Source organism: Monodon monoceros, unplaced genomic scaffold (genome assembly GCF_005190385.1).
Source record: "Monodon monoceros isolate NGI ecotype Baffin Bay Population unplaced genomic scaffold, NGI_Narwhal_1 Super_Scaffold_11, whole genome shotgun sequence".
Lineage (NCBI taxonomy): Eukaryota > Metazoa > Chordata > Mammalia > Artiodactyla > Monodontidae > Monodon > Monodon monoceros.
Genome location: NW_021703767.1, coordinates 74,827,408 through 74,847,523, shown reverse-complemented (window position 1 = coordinate 74,847,523; position 20,116 = coordinate 74,827,408). Strand labels below are relative to the sequence as shown.

At 39.6% G+C, this 20,116-nt stretch overlaps 1 protein-coding gene across 1 annotated transcript in view; it reads right to left on the bottom strand.

Moving 5' to 3' along the window:
• ATP13A4 (ATPase 13A4) overlaps positions 1-20,116 on the bottom strand; it is a 145,027-nt gene that overhangs the window by 22,818 nt on the left and 102,093 nt on the right. Inside the window, exons 14-20 of the mRNA XM_029214804.1 lie at positions 16,838-16,988; positions 15,188-15,274; positions 14,805-14,958; positions 13,536-13,647; positions 6,622-6,746; positions 1,700-1,863; positions 757-879 (exon numbers count right to left, since the gene is read on the bottom strand). Of these exons, the coding sequence (XP_029070637.1) occupies positions 757-879; positions 1,700-1,863; positions 6,622-6,746; positions 13,536-13,647; positions 14,805-14,958; positions 15,188-15,274; positions 16,838-16,988 (916 nt within the window). The remainder of the gene's footprint in view (positions 1-756; positions 880-1,699; positions 1,864-6,621; positions 6,747-13,535; positions 13,648-14,804; positions 14,959-15,187; positions 15,275-16,837; positions 16,989-20,116) is intronic.

The following is a 20,116-nucleotide window of genomic DNA, read 5'->3' as shown; positions in this document are numbered from 1 at the left end:
ATCTCCAGCCTAATTTGGGCTCTGAAACATTAATGGATTGTCACATTAATGGATTGTTGTATAAAAACCTGTACCAGCTCCATCCACCTGAACCCCATCCTACAGAGTCTAAATTCTTCTGTGTTACAGCTGTGTGCTCCCTGCTCTTCTTGGCTGTAAACTCAGCTTACTGTTCACTCAGCTTTAAAGTCTTCATTCTTTTTTTCTTAAACAGTACTTAAGATAATGAGCAATTGAATACAAGTAAATTATCTTTGCTTTACACTGGACACAATCTTTCTCTAGTTTGCTCACATGGTTTTTTATGTATATAACTTACCTGCCCTCATTGTGGGTTTGTTCTTCATCAGAAAAGTTTTAAGTTTGACCCTCTTTTGTATAGACGTCCTCTATCAAAAACCTAATGGAATTCCTCTATTTTGGGCCTGCCTCCCTGTAGAATTGCTGGATTTACACTATACTGTGAGACCCCCTAACCATGGCAATATAGTGACAGCTCCCCCAAAGCAATCTTATCACTTGAGAAGTCACTAATATTTTAATCCTATAGATGATGGATAATTAGTTAATCAAATTTACTTATTTTAAATCTAGCAGGAAATGAAACAGCAGTGACCTCTGAAAAACTATCTGGTTCCCTTATGATACATTCAATAGGTATATCTAACCTAGTTAGAGGTTTGAAATTACTTACGATCATGCTCTGTGACATTGTTAGCATCTTTACTAGGAGACTGGTACCCTCTTAGAACTTACCTTTGGCAGTAGGCTGCTGAAATGTTGACTTATAACCTGGAAAGATTTTCCACTTAGGGCAAAATGGTAACTTCCTTCTCTGCTGTTATCAGAGACTTCTTCCCTGATGTTAATGTAATTGTCCTGCAAGGCAAGACGCAGTAATTTTAGACTTGATAGAGTGGTTAGGACCACAAGCATATCTGAGCGAAGGCAACAATGACAGTCTGTGATCTCTCTATAAAAGTCACACTCCGGCCCTGATTCCTCAGAGAAGCACTTTCTCTTTGCTGGATCAATCTTTGCACATCAACAGCCTCTAGTGAACAGGGGAGTAACACTTACTCACGTCCTGTTCTCATCCTGATTTGATCTCAGTGAGTCCCAGAGAAAAGCACATTTCACACATTTCAAGTGTAAAATACAAAAGCATTGCAGCTTAACAAATCCCTCCCTGAGGTGAGAACTTTCCTTTTTTTTGTTTTTTTAACAGAATTAATATTGTTTCACAAGGACATAATAGATATAGGATACTGACAAGATTGGAAATAAATGAATAAAACTTCTTCCCACCCTGAAGATATAGTCTGATTTTCCAATGCACACAGCAGTGTCTCTCTTAGGGACTAAATCCCCTTTGAACCCAGTGGGATGGCTGGCAAGCAAGGGAAAAAATGGAAAATTAGACTTGCAGCTCCACTTACTATATTCTTTCTAAAGACTTTTTTAAGTTTAAAAGAATGGATTATTTCCAGCACCCAGGAAAGCACCATACCTTAAAGCTCAGTAGAAATGGTATGGGAAAATGATATAATTGAGTTCTTTGAACTGTATACATGTTAGACATTTGGAGAAGTATGTTGACCCTAGGTCACCTGTACACCTCTGCCGGTCAAAGCTGCTCAGTAGTCAACACTGTGTGACGAGTTAGATAATATGGCAGAAGGTCTGCTTTTAGGTATACCTGATTCCTATAAGCAATATGTTTCTTCTCTTCGACTAACTGCCAAGATACAGATGCTGATGAGGACTCAGTAGTTTCATTTGCTTCAATGAGAATGACTTTCTGGCTTTCAGAAACCATTCCAGACTTTCTGGCCACTGTTATTGCAGTCTGAAGATTGTCACCTAGAAGAAAGGAAAAGTATCCCAAGATGAGATTGAAGAGACAGAACCAATTCACGTAGAACCTAGAAAGCTAGGGTAAGGAGTTCAGACCTTATTTTTGGTGTGAGAAGAAATAGTCTCTAAGTTCTCTCTCAGCCCTGACCTTCCATGATTCTGTGATCCCTTTTCTTATTATTGCTGCTTTTCATCTGGTTACTTTATGACCTACTAGTATATTTTTGCCAGAGATTGGGAAGTAAAATTAAAAAGGAAAAGTTCCAATATATTTCTGTTATTTGTCAACAGCTTAGTAAATGTTTAGCAAAACTCTACTGGTTTAATATGACATCTCATGGTTCCACTTCCAGCTAATATGGAGTAAGCCCACTAGAATCTATTTCTCCCACTGATTACAATGGAAAACTCTGGAAAAAATACCATTAAAAAAACCTACCTGAGGACTTTGAAAAGTAAACACAAATGGCATAATGTGAAAGGGAGTCAAATTTGGAGAAATAATCTACGAGGTGGAGAGATTCTCAGCTTTTTTTCTCTTTCCTCTCACATAATTTGACCTGAATGTGAGCCCCAGTCCCAGAGCTATGCAGATAGCTAAAACTCCAAGGAAAACCTACTTTTTCTGGCCAAAGGAACCAGGAAAGGGGCACTGGAGGCCTGAAGAGTTGTGAGGGAAATCCTAGAAAGAAGAGAGCTAGACAAGGAGACTAATTCAGTGTATGAACTATGTAAGCCCCAAGCTCAACCCAGAGCTGTGCACGTGCACAGCAAACCTGAAGAAGGATAGCAAAAGCTTCAAGAATTGAACTATGATATTAGTCACCTCCCATATTCCAGAGTTTTGCTTGCTAAAACAATAAACTCAACATTCTCTAGAGGATTTTAACAGGATCCAAAGTATCCCAACATAATATTCAAAATGTTCAGATTCTCAACATGTGAAAAACCTGGAAAATCTGGCCAATTCTCAAGAAAAAACAATTCAATAGTTGCCTGTCTCAAGATGACCCAGATGTTGGAATTATCAGACAATGCTTTTAAAGCAGCTACTGTAATCCTCTTCCATGTGGCGAAGGTTAATACTCTTGAAATAAATGACAAGATAGAAGTTCTCAACTGAAAAAACAAAGAACAAAGATTGAAGAATATCAAAAGAACTCACATTCATGTCATTAGAGCCCAAGAAGGAGAGGAGAAAGATTGGAACAGGAAAAAAATGTTTTGAAGACGTAAGAGCAGAAAACTTCCCAAACATGGTAAAAGATTTAAATGTACAGATTCAAGAAGCTCAGTGAATCCCAAACAAGATAAATTCAGTGAAAACCACACCCAGACACATAATCAAGCTGCTAAAAAACCAAAGATAAAGCAAATATCTTAGGAGCAGCTAGGGAAAACAATAAATTACATATAAGGAAACAATAATTCAAATTAACAGATTTCTCATCAAAAACCATGAAGGCAAGATAACAGTGGAACATCTTTAAAGTGCTGAAAGAAAAAAATTGTCAACTCAGACTCCTATAGCTAATGACAATATTCTTAGGAATGAAGACATACTTAGATAAGGGAATCTAAGATAATTTGTGCCAGCAGATATGCTCAGAAAGAAATGCTTAAAGAAGTTCTCTAGGCTGAAAGGAAATGATACCAGAGGGAAACTTGCAACATAAGACATGAACATTTAGGAACAGAAATAATAAAGAGCTGTATAAATATAAAGTCGATTTTTCTTCACTTATGTTCTCCAACTCTTGACTGTTGAAATATAAAACTCTAACATTGTCTGGTGGGGTTTCATTGTATGTCATACACATATATATACAACAATAACAGAGGAGAGAAAGTAGGGGATGTTTATGATGATAAGCCTTCTTGAAAGGGTAGGTACAGATATAGTGATTCGTAGAGCAACCACTAAAAATAAATAATGTTAACAACCGGCTGGCTATCCCTAACATGGTTTCTCCCAGGTTTCTACCAAAATACTTTGAGAATCCTCAAAAGAGCTAACTGGGGGGAGGGAGATGCTCTAGCCTGAGATCAGAAGAGTACAGGGAGCCCTGAGAGTGAGAGGCTCTTCCACATGCCTCAGCAGGGCGACAACAGCCATCTGCTTTGCAACACAGACCGTTTTGCCATCTGTCACCTGTGAGAGGTCTGTTGTTTAGGACATGCAGCCCAGGCCTGATCCTCAACCATCTGACAAAAAAAGATAAAAACCTACTTAAGAAATTCCAGAAGCTAGATAAGGAAATATAAGGCAGAACAACCAGAACATGACTGGTAAAGCAGGCTAGCTGCTGGAGACAGAAGAAAGCTGCATTAAAAATAATGAGAGCACTTAGGAAACTCAAATGGAGCACAGGCAAAACATGGTTTTCTAAAGTCACTCCTACTCCAAAACACAATTTAAGAACTTCACAATTCAAGGGTGATTTGAGGGAGATCATCCTCATTTTTGATACCCGAGTTTGCAGTTTGAAAAAATTCGGTGCAAAAAAAGAACCCTTAAAGCTCAGAGCAAAATTATAAAAATATGAGAGTTACGTAAGATAGACTAAAAGGATCTATGTACAACATGGGAAATACAGCCAATATTTTGTAGTAACTGTAAATGGAATATAGTCTTTAAAAATTATATGAAAAATATTAAAATATGAGTTACAAGAAAAAAAACATAAGAGACCAAGAGGATAGATCCAGGAAGCCTGTCATGTGAATAGTGGAAATTACAGAAGGGAAGAAGGAAAGAGAGAGAACAAAAGCCCTAATTAACAATAGAAGAAATTTTCCTGAGAAGAAGAAGACAGATTAAAAATGCTCACAATGGGGCTTCCCCGGTGGCACAGTGGTTGAGAGTCCACCTGCCGATGCAGGGGACGTGGGTTCGTGCCCCAGTCCAGGAGGATCCCACATGCCGCGGAGCGGCTGGGCCCATGAGCCATGGCCGCTGAGCCTGCGCGTCCAGAGCTTGTGCTCCACGATGGGAGAGGCCACAGCAGTGAGAGGCCCGCGTATCACAAAAAAATAAAAAATAAAAAATAAAAAAATAAAAAATAAAAAAAATAAATAAAATAAAATGCTCACAATGTTCCAGACTAAATTAATGAAAAAAGACAAACATACAGGCACACCTTGGTAACATTTCTAAACTCCAAAGTTAAAGAAAAAGGATTATATGTAAACAGAACAAGTTACCTACAGTGGACTCCACTGACCTTGTGATATGCAATACCAAAAACTGGAAGACAAAAGAATAAAACCTACAGACCATTAATAAAAAAGGACTCTATATATAAAATAGATAACTAATAAGGACCTACTGTATAGCACAGGGAACTCTACTCTGTAATGTAGAGTTCTCTACATTAGTAGTGTAATATAGGTCTCTGTAATGACCTATATGGGAAAAGAACCTAAAGAAGAGTGGATATATTATATGTATTGATATATGTATAACTGATTCACTTTGCTGAAACTAATATAACATTATAAATCAACTATACTCCAATAAAATTTTTTTAAAAAAAGTACTCTAACCCAAACATACTATACCCAGGCAAGACATCATTCACCTATCAGAGCAAAGAAAGATATTTCAGGGTATATAAAAGATCAGAGAGCATATCACCCTTCCAACCCATCCAAGGACAATTCTTCAGAAAACTTACAACCAAGCAAGGAAAGAAGCAGAACAGAAATTTCAATATGAAAGAAGAAGTGAAGAGGGGGTGTTGTGAGCGATGAGCTCTTACTTCTACATAAATCTAACTGGTAAAGGATAGATTCTGAGACTGTGTAAAATAAGTGCTAAATAAAAATTTTGAAACAGAAGGGTCATAATGTAAGGGGAATTCTAATAAGTAGTAAACTAACTCAGCAGCACCCAGAAGTTGGGCAGAGGGGCTAAGAAGGGAGAGGGAAAAAGTGATCCAAAAGTCTCTTGGATTGGAGGGTGTGGTAGTGGAGGGGGGTGGAGAAGCTCCAAAGGGGAGGTGAACGTATTCTCGAGTTTCCAACATCAAATTGGGTTCAAGGACAGTGGGATGGGGGAGAGTGCTTTGGTGGGGCAAGACTGTATCTTGATGCCAGAATTCATAGAGTTAAATGCATCTGACTTCGAGAGCAGAGAAAGGGAAGGCAATACACGCTCAAAAATCATGAATGCATTAGGAAATCACTGACTCTCTACTCGGAAGCATTCATTAAGAAATTTCACACATTTCTCTTGCACAATCTTTTCTCACTGCTCCCTTGTTTGTGATTTGGAGTTTGGGAGTGGGAGTAGAAGGGACAGCATTTTTTAATCTCCAGAATTGTAGCTCTCATTGATGGGCCTTCAGTGTATTTTACAGACCATGCTGACTAAGCATTCTTCTTCTCCGAACATTTAATAATAAATATCAACATCTTTGCATGGCTTATGTCTTCTTATTCAGGTGTTATTTCAAACGTTCCCTCTCAGAAAGGACACGTCATCTAAAGTAGCTGGTCAGACACACTTTACCACATCACCTGTTTTATGTATCTCATAACACTTATTGGTAGCTGTTTATTCAATTGAATGATTGATTTTCTATCTTAACCCATGTAAAAGGATGCTCAGAGTAATAACTTTGCCTATTTTGCTGTCCATGTCCAGTGTCTAGAACAGTGTCTGGCCCATAGTAGCAAGTCAACAAGATTTGCTAAATGAGTGAATCTCTGTCTATTTCCACATCAAATTCTTCCTGTTTTCACACACACTTTGCTCTATACCTGTGATCATTACAGTCCTTATCCGGGCTGAGATGAGCTCTTCCAGGGCAGGTTTTGTCTCTTCCTTCAGTCGATTCTCCAAGATCAGCAATCCCAAAAATATCAGGTCTGATTCTACCTGGTCCCTGGAAGTATATGGATGATTGAACAGAAATCACACATTACAGTCTTTCTTACAGGAAGCAAAACAAAAACAAAGTCAGATATCTTCCTCTCAGAGTGGTCCCCACTCACTCATTCACGCACCATTCCTGGGACACTGAATGTGTGCAGAAACTATCCAGAAAGAAAACAGGAGGGAGCACAAGGATATAGAGACTTTTGTTCTGACAGAACTGAAATGAAGAGAGGATGCTTATTAAGGATGAGATTAACTTTAATCTTTGTAGAGAATGAATTAAATGACCACACAGCTGTCTTCCATCTTCTGTGGTGATTTTCATCACCATACCTGTTAACAGCCACCAGAGAGTTCTAGCTCTGGTAGAAAACACCATTAAAAATAAGTGAGGTGAGGCGCCTTCAAGATGGCGGAGGAGTAAGATGTGGAGAACAACTTCCACCCCACAAATCAATCAGAAATACATCTACATGTGGAACATCTACTACAGAACACCTACTGAACACTGGCAGAAGACCTCAGACATCCCAAAAGGCAAGAAACTCCCCACATACATGGCCATGTGGCTGACAGGGTCTTGGTGCCCTGGCCGGGTATCAGGCTTGAGCCTCTAAGGTTGGAAAGCTGAGTTCAGGACATTGGTCCACCAGAGACCTCCTGGCCCCATGTAATATCAAACGGTGAAAGCTCTCCCAGAGATCTCCATCTCAACGCAAAGACACAGTTCCACCCAATGACCAGCAAGGTACAGCGCTGGACACCCTATGCCAAACAACTAGCAAGACAGGAACACAACCCCACCCATTAGCAGAGAAGCTGCCTAAAATCATAATAAGTTCACATACACCCCAAAACACACCACCAGACATGGTCCTGCCCATCAGAATGACAAGATCCAGCCTCATCCACCAGAACACAGGCACCAGTCCCCTCCACCATAAAGCCTACACAACCCACTGAACCAACCTTAGCCACTGGGGGCAGACACCAAAAACAATGGGAACTATGAACCTGCAGCCTGAAAGAAGGAGACCCCAAACACAGTAAGTTAAGCAAAATGAGAAGACAGAAAAACACAGAGAAGATGGAGGAGCAAGGTAAAAACCCACCAGACCAAACAAATGAACAGGAAATAGGCAGTCTACCTGCAAAATAATTCAGAGTAATGATAGTAAAGTTGATCCCAAATCTTAGAAATAGAATGGAGAAAATACAAGAAACGTTTAACAAGGACCTAGAACTAAAGAGCAAATAAACAATGATGAACAACACAATAAATGAAATAAAAAATTATCTAGAAGGAATGGATAGCAGAATAACTGAGGCAGAAGAATGATAAGTGACCTGGAAGATAAAATAGTGGAAATAACTACCACAGAGCAGAATAAAGAAAAAAGAATGAAAAGAATTGAGGACAATCTCAGAGACAACTTGGACAACATTAAACACACCAACATTCAAATTATAGGGGTCCCAGAAGAAGAAGAGAAAAAGAAAGGGTTGGAGAAAATATTTGAAGAGATTATAGTTGAAAACTTCCCCAATATGGGTAAGGAAATAGTCAATCAAGTCCAGGAAGGGCAGAGAGCCCCACACAGGATAAATCCAAGGAGAAACATGCCATGATACATATTAATCAAACTATCAAAAATTAAGTACAAAGAAAAAATATTAAAAGCAGCAAGAGAAAAGCAACAATTAACATACAAGAAAATCCCCATAAGGTTAACAGCTGATTTTTTAGCAGAAACTCTGCAAGCCAGAAGGGGGTGGCAGGACATATTTAAAGTGATGAAAGGGAAAAACCTACAACCAAGATTATTCTACACAGCAATGATATCATTCAGATTTGAGGGAGAAAATAAAACCTTTACAGATAATCAAAAGCTGAGAATTCAGCACCACCAAACCAGCTTTACAACAAGTGCTAAAGAACTTCTCTAGGCAGAAACACAAGAGAAGGAAAAGACTTAAAATAACAAACCCAAAACAATTAAGAAAGTGGTAATAGGAAAATACATATCGATAACTACTTTAAATGTAAATGGATTAAATGCTCCAACCAAAAGACATAGACTGGCTGAATGGATACAAAAACAAGACCCGTACATATGCTGTCTACAAGAGACTGGCTTCAGACCTAGGGACACATACAGACTGAAAGTTAGGAGATGGAAAAAGGTATTCCATGAAAATGGAAATCAAAAGTAAGCTGGAGTAGTAATTCTCATATCAGACAAAATAGACTTTAAAATAAAGACTATTACAAGAGGCAAAGAAGGACACTATATAATGATCAAGGGAGCAATCCAAGAAGAAGATATAACAATTGTAAATATGTATGCACCCAACATAGGAGCACCTCAATACATAAGGCAAATGCTAACAGCCATAAAAGGGGAAATTGACAGTAACAAAATAATAGTAGTGGACTTAAACACCCCACTTTCACCATTGGACAGATCATCCAAAATGAAAATAAATAAGGAAACACAAGCTTTAAACGACACATTAGACGAGGTGGACTAATTGATATTTATAGGACATTCCATGCAAAAACAACAGAATACATTTTCTTCTCAAGTGCTCATGGAACATTCTGCAGGATAGATCCTATCTTCAGTCACAAATCAAGGCTTGGTAAATTTAAGGAAATTGAAATCATATCAAGTGTCTTTTCTGACCACAACGCTATGAGACTAGATATCAAGTACAGGAAAAAACTCTGTAAAAAATACAAACACATGGAGGCTAAACAATACACTACTAAATAACCAAGAGATCACTGAAGAAATCAAAGAGGAAATCAAAAAATACCTAGAAGCAAATGACAATGAAGACAGGATGACTCAAAACCTATGGGATGCAGCAAAAACAGTTCTAAGAGGGAAGTTTATGGCAATACAATCCTACCTCAAGAAACAAGAAACATCTCAACTAAACAACCTAACCTTACAGCTAAAGCAATTAGAGACAGAAGAACAAAAAAACCCCAAAGTTAGCAGAAGGAAAGAAATCATAAAGATCAGATCAGAAATAAATGAAAAAGAAATGAAGGAAACAGTAGCAAAGATCAATAAAACTAAAAGCTGGTTCTTTGAGAAGATAAACAAAATTGATAAACCATTAGCCAGACTCATCAAGAAAAAAAGGGACAAGACTCAAATCAACAGAATTAGAAATTAAAAAGGAGAAGTAACAACTGACATGCAGAAATACAAAGGCTCATGAGAGACTACTACAAGCAACTATATGCCAATAAAATGCACAGCTTGGAAGAAATGTACAAACTCTTAGAAAAGCACAACCTTCCAAGACTGAATCAGGAAGAAATAGAAAATATAAACAGACCAATCACAAGCACTGAAATTGAGACTGTGATTAAAAATCTTCTAACAAACAAAAGGCCAGGACCAGATGGCAATACAGGCGAATTCTATCAAACATTTAGAGAAGAGCTAACACCTATCCTTCTCAAACTCTTCCAAAATATAGCAGAAGGAGGAACACTCCCAAACTCATTCTACGAGGCCACCATCACCCAGATACCAAAACCAAAGATGCCACAAAGAAAGAAAACTACAGGCTAATATCACTGATGAACATAGATGCAAAAATCATCAACAAAATACTAGCAAACAGAATCCAACAGCACATTAAAAGGATCATACACCATGATCAAGTGGGGTTTATCACAGGAATGCAAGGATACTTCAAAATATGCAAATCAATCAATGTGATACACCATATTAACAAATTGAAGGAGGAAAACCATTGATCATCTTAATAGATACAGAAAAACTTTTGACAAATTTCAACACCAATTTCTGATAAAACCCCTCCAGAAAGTAGGCACAGAGGGAACTTACCTCAAAATAATAAAGGCCATATATGACAAACCACAGCCAACGTTGTTCTCAGTGGTGAAAAATTGAAACCATTTCCACTAAGGTCAGGAACAAGACAAGGTTGCTCATTCTCACCACTATTATTCAACATAGTTTTGGAAGTTTTAGGCACAGCAGTTAGAGAAGAAAAAGAAATAAAAGGAATCCAAATCAGAAAAGAAGTAAAGCTGTGACTGTTTTCAGGTGACATGATACTATACATAGAGAATCCTAAAGATGCTACCAGAAAACTACTAGAGCTAATCAATGAATCTGGTAAAGTAGCAGGATACAAAACTAATGCACAGGCTTCCCTGGTGGCGCAGTGGTTGAGAGTCCGCCTGCCAATGCAGGGTAGACGGGTTCATGCCCCAGTCCGGGAATATCCCCTATGCCGCGGAGTGGCTGGGCCCATGAGCCGTGGCCACTGAGCCTGTGCGTCCAGAGCCTGTGCTCCGCAACGGGAGAGGCCACGACAGTGAGAGGCCCACGTACAGCAAAAAAAAAAAAAACAAAAAACTAATGCACAGAAATCTCTTGCATTCCTATACACTAATGATGAAATATCTGAAAGAGAAATTAAGGAAACACTCCCATTTACCTTTGCAACAAAAAGAAAAAAATACCTAGGTATAAACCTACCTAAGGAGACAAAAGACCTGTATGCCGAAAACTATAAGACACTGATGAAAGAAATTAAAGACTATACAAACAGATGGAGAGATATAACATGTTCTTGGATTGGAAGAACGAACATTGTGAAAATGACTATACTACCCAAAGCAATCTACAGATTCAATGCAATCCCTATCAAACTACCAATAGCATTTTTCACAGAACTAGAACAAAACATTTCACAATTTGTATGGAAACACAACAGACACCGAATAGCCAAAGCAATCTTGAGAACGAAAAACGGAGCTGGAGGAATCAGGCTCCCTGATTTCACACTGTACTACAAAGCTACAATAATCAAGACAGCATGGCACTGGCACAAAAACAGAAAGATAGATCAATGGAACAGGATAGGAAGCTCAGAGATAAATCCATGCACGTTTGGTCACCTTATCTTTGATAAAGGAGGCAAGAATATACATGGAGAAATGACAGCCTCTTCAATAAGTGGTGCTAGGAAAACTGGACAGCTACATGTAAAAGAATGAAATTAGAACACTTCCTAACACCATACACAAAAATAAACTGAAAATGGATTAAAGGCCTAAATGTAAGGCCAGACACTATAAAAGTCTTAGAGGAAAACACTTAGAGGCAGAACACTCCATGACATAAAACACAGCAAGATCCTTTTGGATCCACCTCCTAGAGAAATGGAAATAAAAACAAAAATAAACAAAGGGACCTAGTGAAACTTAAAAGCTTTTGTACAGCAAAGGAAACCATAAACTAGACGAAAAGACAACTGTGAGAATCGGAGAAAATATTTGCAGATGAAGCAACTGACAAAGGATTAATCTCCAAAATATACAAGCAGCTCATGCAGCTCAATATCAAAAAAAAAAAAAAACCCAATCCAAAAATGGGCAGAAGACCTAAATAGACTTTTCTCCAAAGAATATATAGAGATCGCCAACAAACACACAAAAGGATGCTCAACATCGCTAATCATTAAAGAAATGCAAATCAAAACTACAATGAGGTATCACCTCACACTGGTCAGAATGGCCATCATCAAAAAATCTACAAACAATAAATGCTGGAGAGGGTGTGGAGAAAAGGGAACCCTCCTGCACTCTTGGTGGGAATGTAAATTGATACAGCCACTATGGAGAACAGTATGGAGGTTCCTCAAAAAACTAAAAATAGTACTACCATACGACCCAGTAATCCCATTACTGGGCATATACCCTGAGAAAACCATAATTCAAAAAGAGTCATGTACCACAAAGTTCATTGCAGCACTATTTACAATAGCCAGGACATGGAAGCAACCTAAGTGTCCATCGACAGATGAATGGATAAAGATGTGGCACATATATACTATAGAATATTACTCAGCCATAAAAAGAAACGAAATTGAGCTATTTGTAATGAGATGGATAGACCTAGAGTCTGTCATACAGAATGAAGTAAGTCAGAAAGAGAAAGACAAATACCGTATGCTAACACATATATATGGAATTTAAGAAAAAAAAATGTCATGAAGAACCTAGGGGTAAGACAGGAATAAAGACACAGACCTACTAGAGAACGGATTTGTGGATATGGGGAGGGGGAAGGGTGAGCTGTGACAAAGTGAGAGAGAGGCATGGACATATATACACTACCAAATGTAAGGTAGATAGCTAGTGGGAAGCAGCCGCATAGCACAGGGATATCAGCTCAGTGCTTTGTGACCGCCTGGAGTGGGGGGATGGGGAGGGTGGGAGGGAGGGAGACGCAAGAGGGAAGAGATATGGAAACGTATGTATATGTATAACTGATTCACTTTGTTGTAAAGCAGAAACTAACACACCATTGTAAAGCAATTATACCCCAATAAAGATGTTAAAAAAATAAAATAAAATAAAAAATAATAAAATCCCCAAATAGCTAATTAATTACCAAAAATAATTTAAAACAAAACTTATATTTGGTTCAAAATGGGGGCATGACCACAATTTCAAACCCTCTGAAACATGGGTTGTATTCGTACATCTGTCTTCACAAAGCTGTACAATCACATCATACTTTACAATTTATACAGCTTTTTCTCATCAGTTCTCCCAGTTTTCACATCAGCTTTGTGATTTAGGCAGGGCAGGGATGACTATACCCCCATTTACTAAGTTCAAAGGCATTCCATGCACACAGATTCAGTAAGCTGTGTTGCTGGGTCCACTGCCCAGTCTGGTGCGTCTTCCCACGAAACCATTCTGCTTTATCAAAATTCCCCCCACCCCATTTACCTCATCAAGGCAGTGGTATGATGGTCCATTTCCAGCTTTTTGTAGGCCAGTCCTATGACCCGGAAGCCCTGTGTCGTGTAAATCTGAAGTTCACTAACAAAACTAGTTGGTACTGTTCAGAAAATAACACAAGATTAGTATGCAATATGAACTCAGCTAGAACTGGGAGAGAAATTCTTTACAAAGAGATCCAACTCTTGCCCAAGAAAACACACCTCTAAAAATGTACACAAACAAGTCAGTGGGAATGTTAAATATTACTACATCGTCACGATTGACCTCTTGGGATCCAGTGAAGCAGAAATGAAAAGGAAGCATTCAAAAAACAAAAAAACAAAAAGAAGAAGAAGAATGGGAAAAGTGTATGATTCTTTTTTTCTCCAGTTTAACCATCAAATATTTATTGAGTCTACTATGGGTCAGGAATTAGCTATGCAGAGATTGCACTGCAATTGCCACTCTGAGGATCTTTGTCTAGTAGGGTAACAGCCAGTAGACTAACAATACAATCGAATGAGATCCTTGCTATGATCCAGGCAGTTACAGCACGCTATGGAAACACTTGGTGCATCTATCAGACAGGGAGGATGTGATTAGATGGAGAAGGGAAAGGGCATTTTGGCTGAGGGAGCATCATGTGCTCAGGCACAGGGCCATGAGACAGCAAACCTTGATAGTTCATCTCAGGGGGAGCACAGGATGTGAAGATAGGAGTGGTAAGGAAACTCTGGGAAGTTTGATAGGAGTCAGATCATGAAGGCCTTAGATATGGTCCTAAAGGAGATTATCCTGGAGCCTATGAGAAGCAATCAAAGAATGAAAGCAGGAATGTGCTAACATAATTATACTGTGTGACAGAAAAACCAATCTGGTCACAGTGTGAAGGGTGAATTAGAGTAGGGGACACTGGGGGGCAGAGAACAAATTCACCAACTATGAAGTGATCCAGTGGAGGGATGATGAGGGCCTGAGGTGATGGAGTGACAGGGCCATGGATTAGCAATTGACAAGACAGAGGCACTGAGGGAGAGAGAGGAATCCAGGAAGAATCCTAAACTGGGATGGGGGAGTAGTACTTTCATTCACTAAGATGGGAAATAGAGAGAGTGAGAAAGATAAGCTTGGTTCTGGTACCGAGTTTGAGATGCCAGTGAGTCATCCAATTGGTGATGGCCAGTAGGCAATTGGATTCATCGATCAAATGCTGAGGGGACATATGTGGGTTGGAAATACAGATTTGCCCATTGTAATATAAGTCTGTCCACTTACCTGTCTCAGGTTGGCAAAAGCTGGCCACCCTCTCTGGTGCACCTTTCATGAACGCCAGCCAGTCACCCCCCATCTCTTGGACGATGACTGTCATCCTCTGCAGTGCTGATGAGAATGGGAACTGATGCAGGATTGCAATTCCTTCCACTGGGACCTGGGTGAGGGATGGGGCATGGAGAGGGACACACCACATAGCTTCTACCTACTGGAAATTAATTACTCCTTCTCCAATCCTTAGCTTAGCAAATAAGGGAAACAAGGTCTCACCAATTTTCACATGTGGAATTCAAAGAAGACACATCTCTGAGCTTTCAAAATTGTGGGCCTGCCAGGACTTTCCTTCTGAGTTGGGTTTTGTGGGGTGGAGAGCAGGCAAGACTTACCTGGCTGGCTGTTTTGCAGGGCTTAACAATCATGGCACATGCCGGTGCTCCCTTGATGTGGAAATCATGCCTGGAAACCACCATTTCCTATTTCAAACAGGATGTTTCATTGTAGAGATTTCTTTCTTGTTCATCCACTAATACTGTGCTCAAACCCTTCCCTTGAGAAAATCTCAAGTTGTCTCAATATATTCTCCTCCCTCAGCTATACGGAGGTGAACCAGACTTAATTCGCCACACACAAAAATAATGCATCGGAAATGCTAGAAACTTGAAGGGCAGACACTTCTGAATTATGCATGCAATTTCTCCTGCTTTCTCTGCTGGAAGGTGCTGCATAAAGGCTCATTCTCCATTTCTGAAGGACTTAACTTGAAAACACTGAGCGTGAATAGCCCACACCTTTCTGCCTTTTTTCTCCTGGTTCACTCTCCTGCTCTTCGCTCTCTGTCTAATTTGGATTGATGGTCCCCAGAGTACAGCAGGGCCGGGACTGTGATGTATGTGGTTAATGTTCAGTAAACACTCAGGAATTGCTATAATAAAGACCCTAAATTATAGTCAGAGGAACCTTTTACTCAAAGATGCCAAAATGCTTTATAATCATCTCATTGAGTGGTAGAAAAAAATCTCAGAGAAGAAATTATAATCCCTACTTAAAGGTACAGAAACAGTAACCCAAGAAGGATGGAGAAAGTTACATCAGACTGCTACAGAACCATGCCCTATTAGCGACGGAAGGGACCCTAAAGATTGTCTCCTTCAGTGGGGCTCACACATGTATCACAGAGGCCTGGAGCTGAACCAGGCTATATGGGGTGGAGGCGGGCTTGTAGCTAAGTAGGTGGGGATGTGTGTTCCCTAAGCTGTGCTTTTACTCCCCATTTTGCTATCTCAACCAGAGTAACTCCAACGATTTGGTTTGTGTAGGATGCTTTTGAATAAAATTTCCTTTTAGGAAAAGATTCCAGCTTTTTTGTTTTCTTTTAGGTGAACCCTGCTGGTCTAATTCAATCCCCTCATTTTAAAGTTATGGAAAACCCCAACAGGAGAGATGACCTCACGAGGTGAAGGAGTCAATCAGAACAGAGCCAAGACTAGAACCGGGAGAGCCGGATTCCTCCTCCTGAACAAGGCCATTTGATCTGAAATCTACTTCAGAGTCTCAACAAAATCCCTCATGGTTTTCCTTTTCATTGTCTAGTCTTAGAGGCAAAATTAATACTAAAGTAGTAGGCATAAAACTCCTGGTAACAACGAATTATCCTAAGCACTGGGGACAGTGATGTTTCCTAATCCCCATGTTCTAGATAACTCTGAAACCAGACATGGCTCATACTACAGCTGGAAAGGGTTAGAAAATAATTATATAATAATTATACTAATACTATTGAGCTGGTAATATATTCCAGGCACAGCACCAGGGATTTTTTTTAATGCGTCCTTCCACTTAATCCTCACAATAACCCTAATATGGAAATACACTGTACAGAGGAGAAAACTGGGGCTCGGATGAGTTTGCCCCTCACTGCCATATGTACTCCATATTGGAGACCTCACATTTTTATGAGTATTGAATAGCTATGATAACACCTGGCTTGGTCTGGCATTGAAGAAGCTTCTTAGAATCTTTGCAGAACAGAAGCTTACCCAGGTAGTAGCTTCAAACATTTTGAGGTCCAGTGGGTCTCCATGGATGGTCCCATCCAGGAGGATCAGAGAATGGCAGCTGGCCATGGCTGCAGACAGTGGGCCCCATGGCAAAGCCTCGCCTGAGGCAAAGCTGTGGACTTCCTGGAAGCTAAAGGAGAAAAGGGAAAGGGCTTTAGTCTATTCCTGCAGGCCAGAATGGAGCTTCTAGAGGTGACCATCCTTTTAAAAAATAAGTTGATATACTTTGTTACATTACATGTCTACACTCTAATCTCCCCAAATGAATAGTGCTTCATTCATCCATCGTCCTTACATAAGTTCAATGAGTATGAGAAAAAATCCTGAGGTTCTCTCAAGCTCTTTCTTCCCTCTTTTCCTTAACCTCTCTCTGGCACTGATTTAAATCCAGAGGTATAGAAAGAGCTAGAAGTATCACCCTTAGTTCCAAGTGCGTCCACTCCCACCTGAGCTTCCAGACCACTTTATCTCTTATGCTGTGAGACAGAACAGGCTAGCTCATACTATAGCTACTTGTGTATATCTGTGTATCTCCTTCAATCTATTCTTCAGGGCAGGGCTGTCTCTTCCATATCTCTCTCTCCAACATATCTGATTTTTGGTCCACAGTAGACAGTCAACAAATTTAAGAGCAAATAAATGAATGAGTTGGTTACCGGAAATCTGAAAGACCATAATGGCAAAGAAATGAATTTTTTTTTTTTTTTTTGCGGTACGCGGGCCTCTCACTGTTGTGGCCTCTCCCGTTGCGGAGCACAGGCTCCGGACGCGCAGGCTCAGCGGCCATGGCTCACGGGCCCAGCCGCTCCACGGCATGCGGGATCTTCCCAGACCGGTGCGTCCCCTGCATCGGCAGGCGGACTCTCAACCACTGCGCCACCAGGGAAGCCCCAAGAAATGAAATTTTTTAAAGACATTTTGAAAAGGACACGGCATTCTCCTCTTCCACCCTGGCATCTAGGATCTGTATTGCAGCCATCATTACCATTGCTTTCTGTAGAAAGTGCCCTCATCTAAAATCTACCGAGATACAACTCAAACATCATATGCAGGGTTCTTTTACTCAGAGTTGAAGTCATCAAGTTTGGCATTAGGCCTACAAAAGGATGTCCTCTGGACCTTATTGGTCAGTCCCTCCTTACATGTTTAGCACACTAAGTGGTTCACAAGGCAGGCCATACTATTTGGTGGACCCTGAGCGGCTGAAGGTGCTTCCTGGATTAAGGCCAAATCTGACTCTTGGAGCCAGTCAGAATCTACTTGTTCCTCCTCCTCCACATGTCAACTTCCTTCAGATCTGTGGCCAGCTTGGCTGTACCCCCTTTAATACTCCCTTCCTCTGGGATTACACAGGAACCTCTAGCTGTGATTCCAATGTGCAGTTTCCAGACCTCTGACCTTCCTAGTTACTGTTTCTTGAAAAATTTGTATTTGTTTACTATTTACCATAGTTTGTCTTAAAACATGGTCTCCAGGATCAGACTATTATCTCTCATGATATGGACCCTGCATTTCCTTCGGTTGCTCTAGCGTTTTGTTCCTGAAAGCATATACATCAGAATGTTAACTCGTAATTCAGCCATATTTCTTCCTGGCTTCCTCATCCAAGCTTCTTTAAGAGCTCAAAAACCTCTCGACTGAGCCTGTTGATCATATCATTATATATTGAAAGATCAAGTTATCTCAGTGGTTACAATATGTCTCTGGTATTTTAGTAAACATCTAAAAGGAAGCAGTCACCATCAATGATTAACACAGATTCTCAAGCTCACGCTGTAAAGCAAACACAGATCAGGAAAAAAGAATCTTATCTTTAAGATGGCACACAAACTGTCTTCCGTATGTAATTCTGAATACACAGTTCTGAGTTTCGGAGGATTGGGCCAGACCTGGTTTGCACAAAAATAAATAGAACCCTCTGTCATCCCTGACCTTGAACTATTATTTGAATGTTTATGACTTATCAGGACGAGGTAGCTCAGGTAGACTTCCAATGACTTTAAAGTACCTGGCACATTAGGCAGGCCCTCTTTGGAAAAGATAAGAATTATTAGAAAAGAGCTTACAGTTTACAATAAGATATCTAACAGCAACTAAGTCAGGTGCTGACCTCTTGCTTAGAATTTAATCTGTTTTCTCTTATTCTATCAGTTAAATTTGTCAATTAAAAAAACTTTGGGGGAATTCCCTGGTGGTCCAGTGGTTAAAAATCCGCCTTCCAATGCAAGGGACGTGGGTTCAATCCCTGGTCAGGGAACTAAGATCCCACATGCCGTGGGGCAGCTAAGACTGAGTGCCGCAACTACTGAGCCCGTGAGCTCTAGAGCCCATGTGCCACAACTAGAGAGCCCACATGCTGGAACTACTGAGCCTGCGCACCACAGCTAGAGAGAAGCCTGCACATCACAACGAACAGCCCATGTGCCGTGACTAAGACCTGATGCAGCCAAATAAATAAATAAATACTTTTAAAATTTTTTAAAAAGACTTTTAATTGCTCTTTTAGTCATTTAGAGCCAACTTTGACCTTTTTGAAGGAGGGAAAGGAGGGGGGGGAAGGAGAGTGACAGGTTGGATTAATCTATCAATAATCTAAATAGTATATCAATTATTTTTATTTAAATTTGACAAGTCACTTTTAGAAACAGAAAGTTTTAAAAGTTTTGTGAATAAGATGATGTCAATTCAATAAGGAGAAGAGCATTCAAAAGATGGAACATATGAAGTTCACTTTAAATAAACAAACATTTATTGTGCATCCACTATGTGTGCCTGCTATAGTGCTATATGGCATTAGGGACACAAATATAAATAAGAAAAAGACTGCTCTCTGAATGCTCACATATGTGAATAAATGCATACATTTTTTATAGACACTGAAACAGGAAAATACTAAAAACAAGAAGACCGGGCATATATCCAAATCTATCTTCAAGAGAAACTGAAAAGAACTTTAGAAAGTTACCACTTGTAACAGCCTCCTTCTATAGACTAAAATGGTTAGAAGCACCAGGATTAATTTTTCAACTCCAGAAATGGGCTTGTTTATAAATAATACATTAATATGAAAATGTGTTAAACATATATAATTAAAACATTTTATAGATAAATCGTATGTCATTTGCATAATGCAGAAGAATCATGATGTACCTTTTATGTATAAGATGCTTTGTGATTTAGGTTGCAAGTATGAGAGGGGACTATTTTCATTAAAAAACAAAACCTGAGCTCATGTAGCTCAATATCTAAAAAACAAAC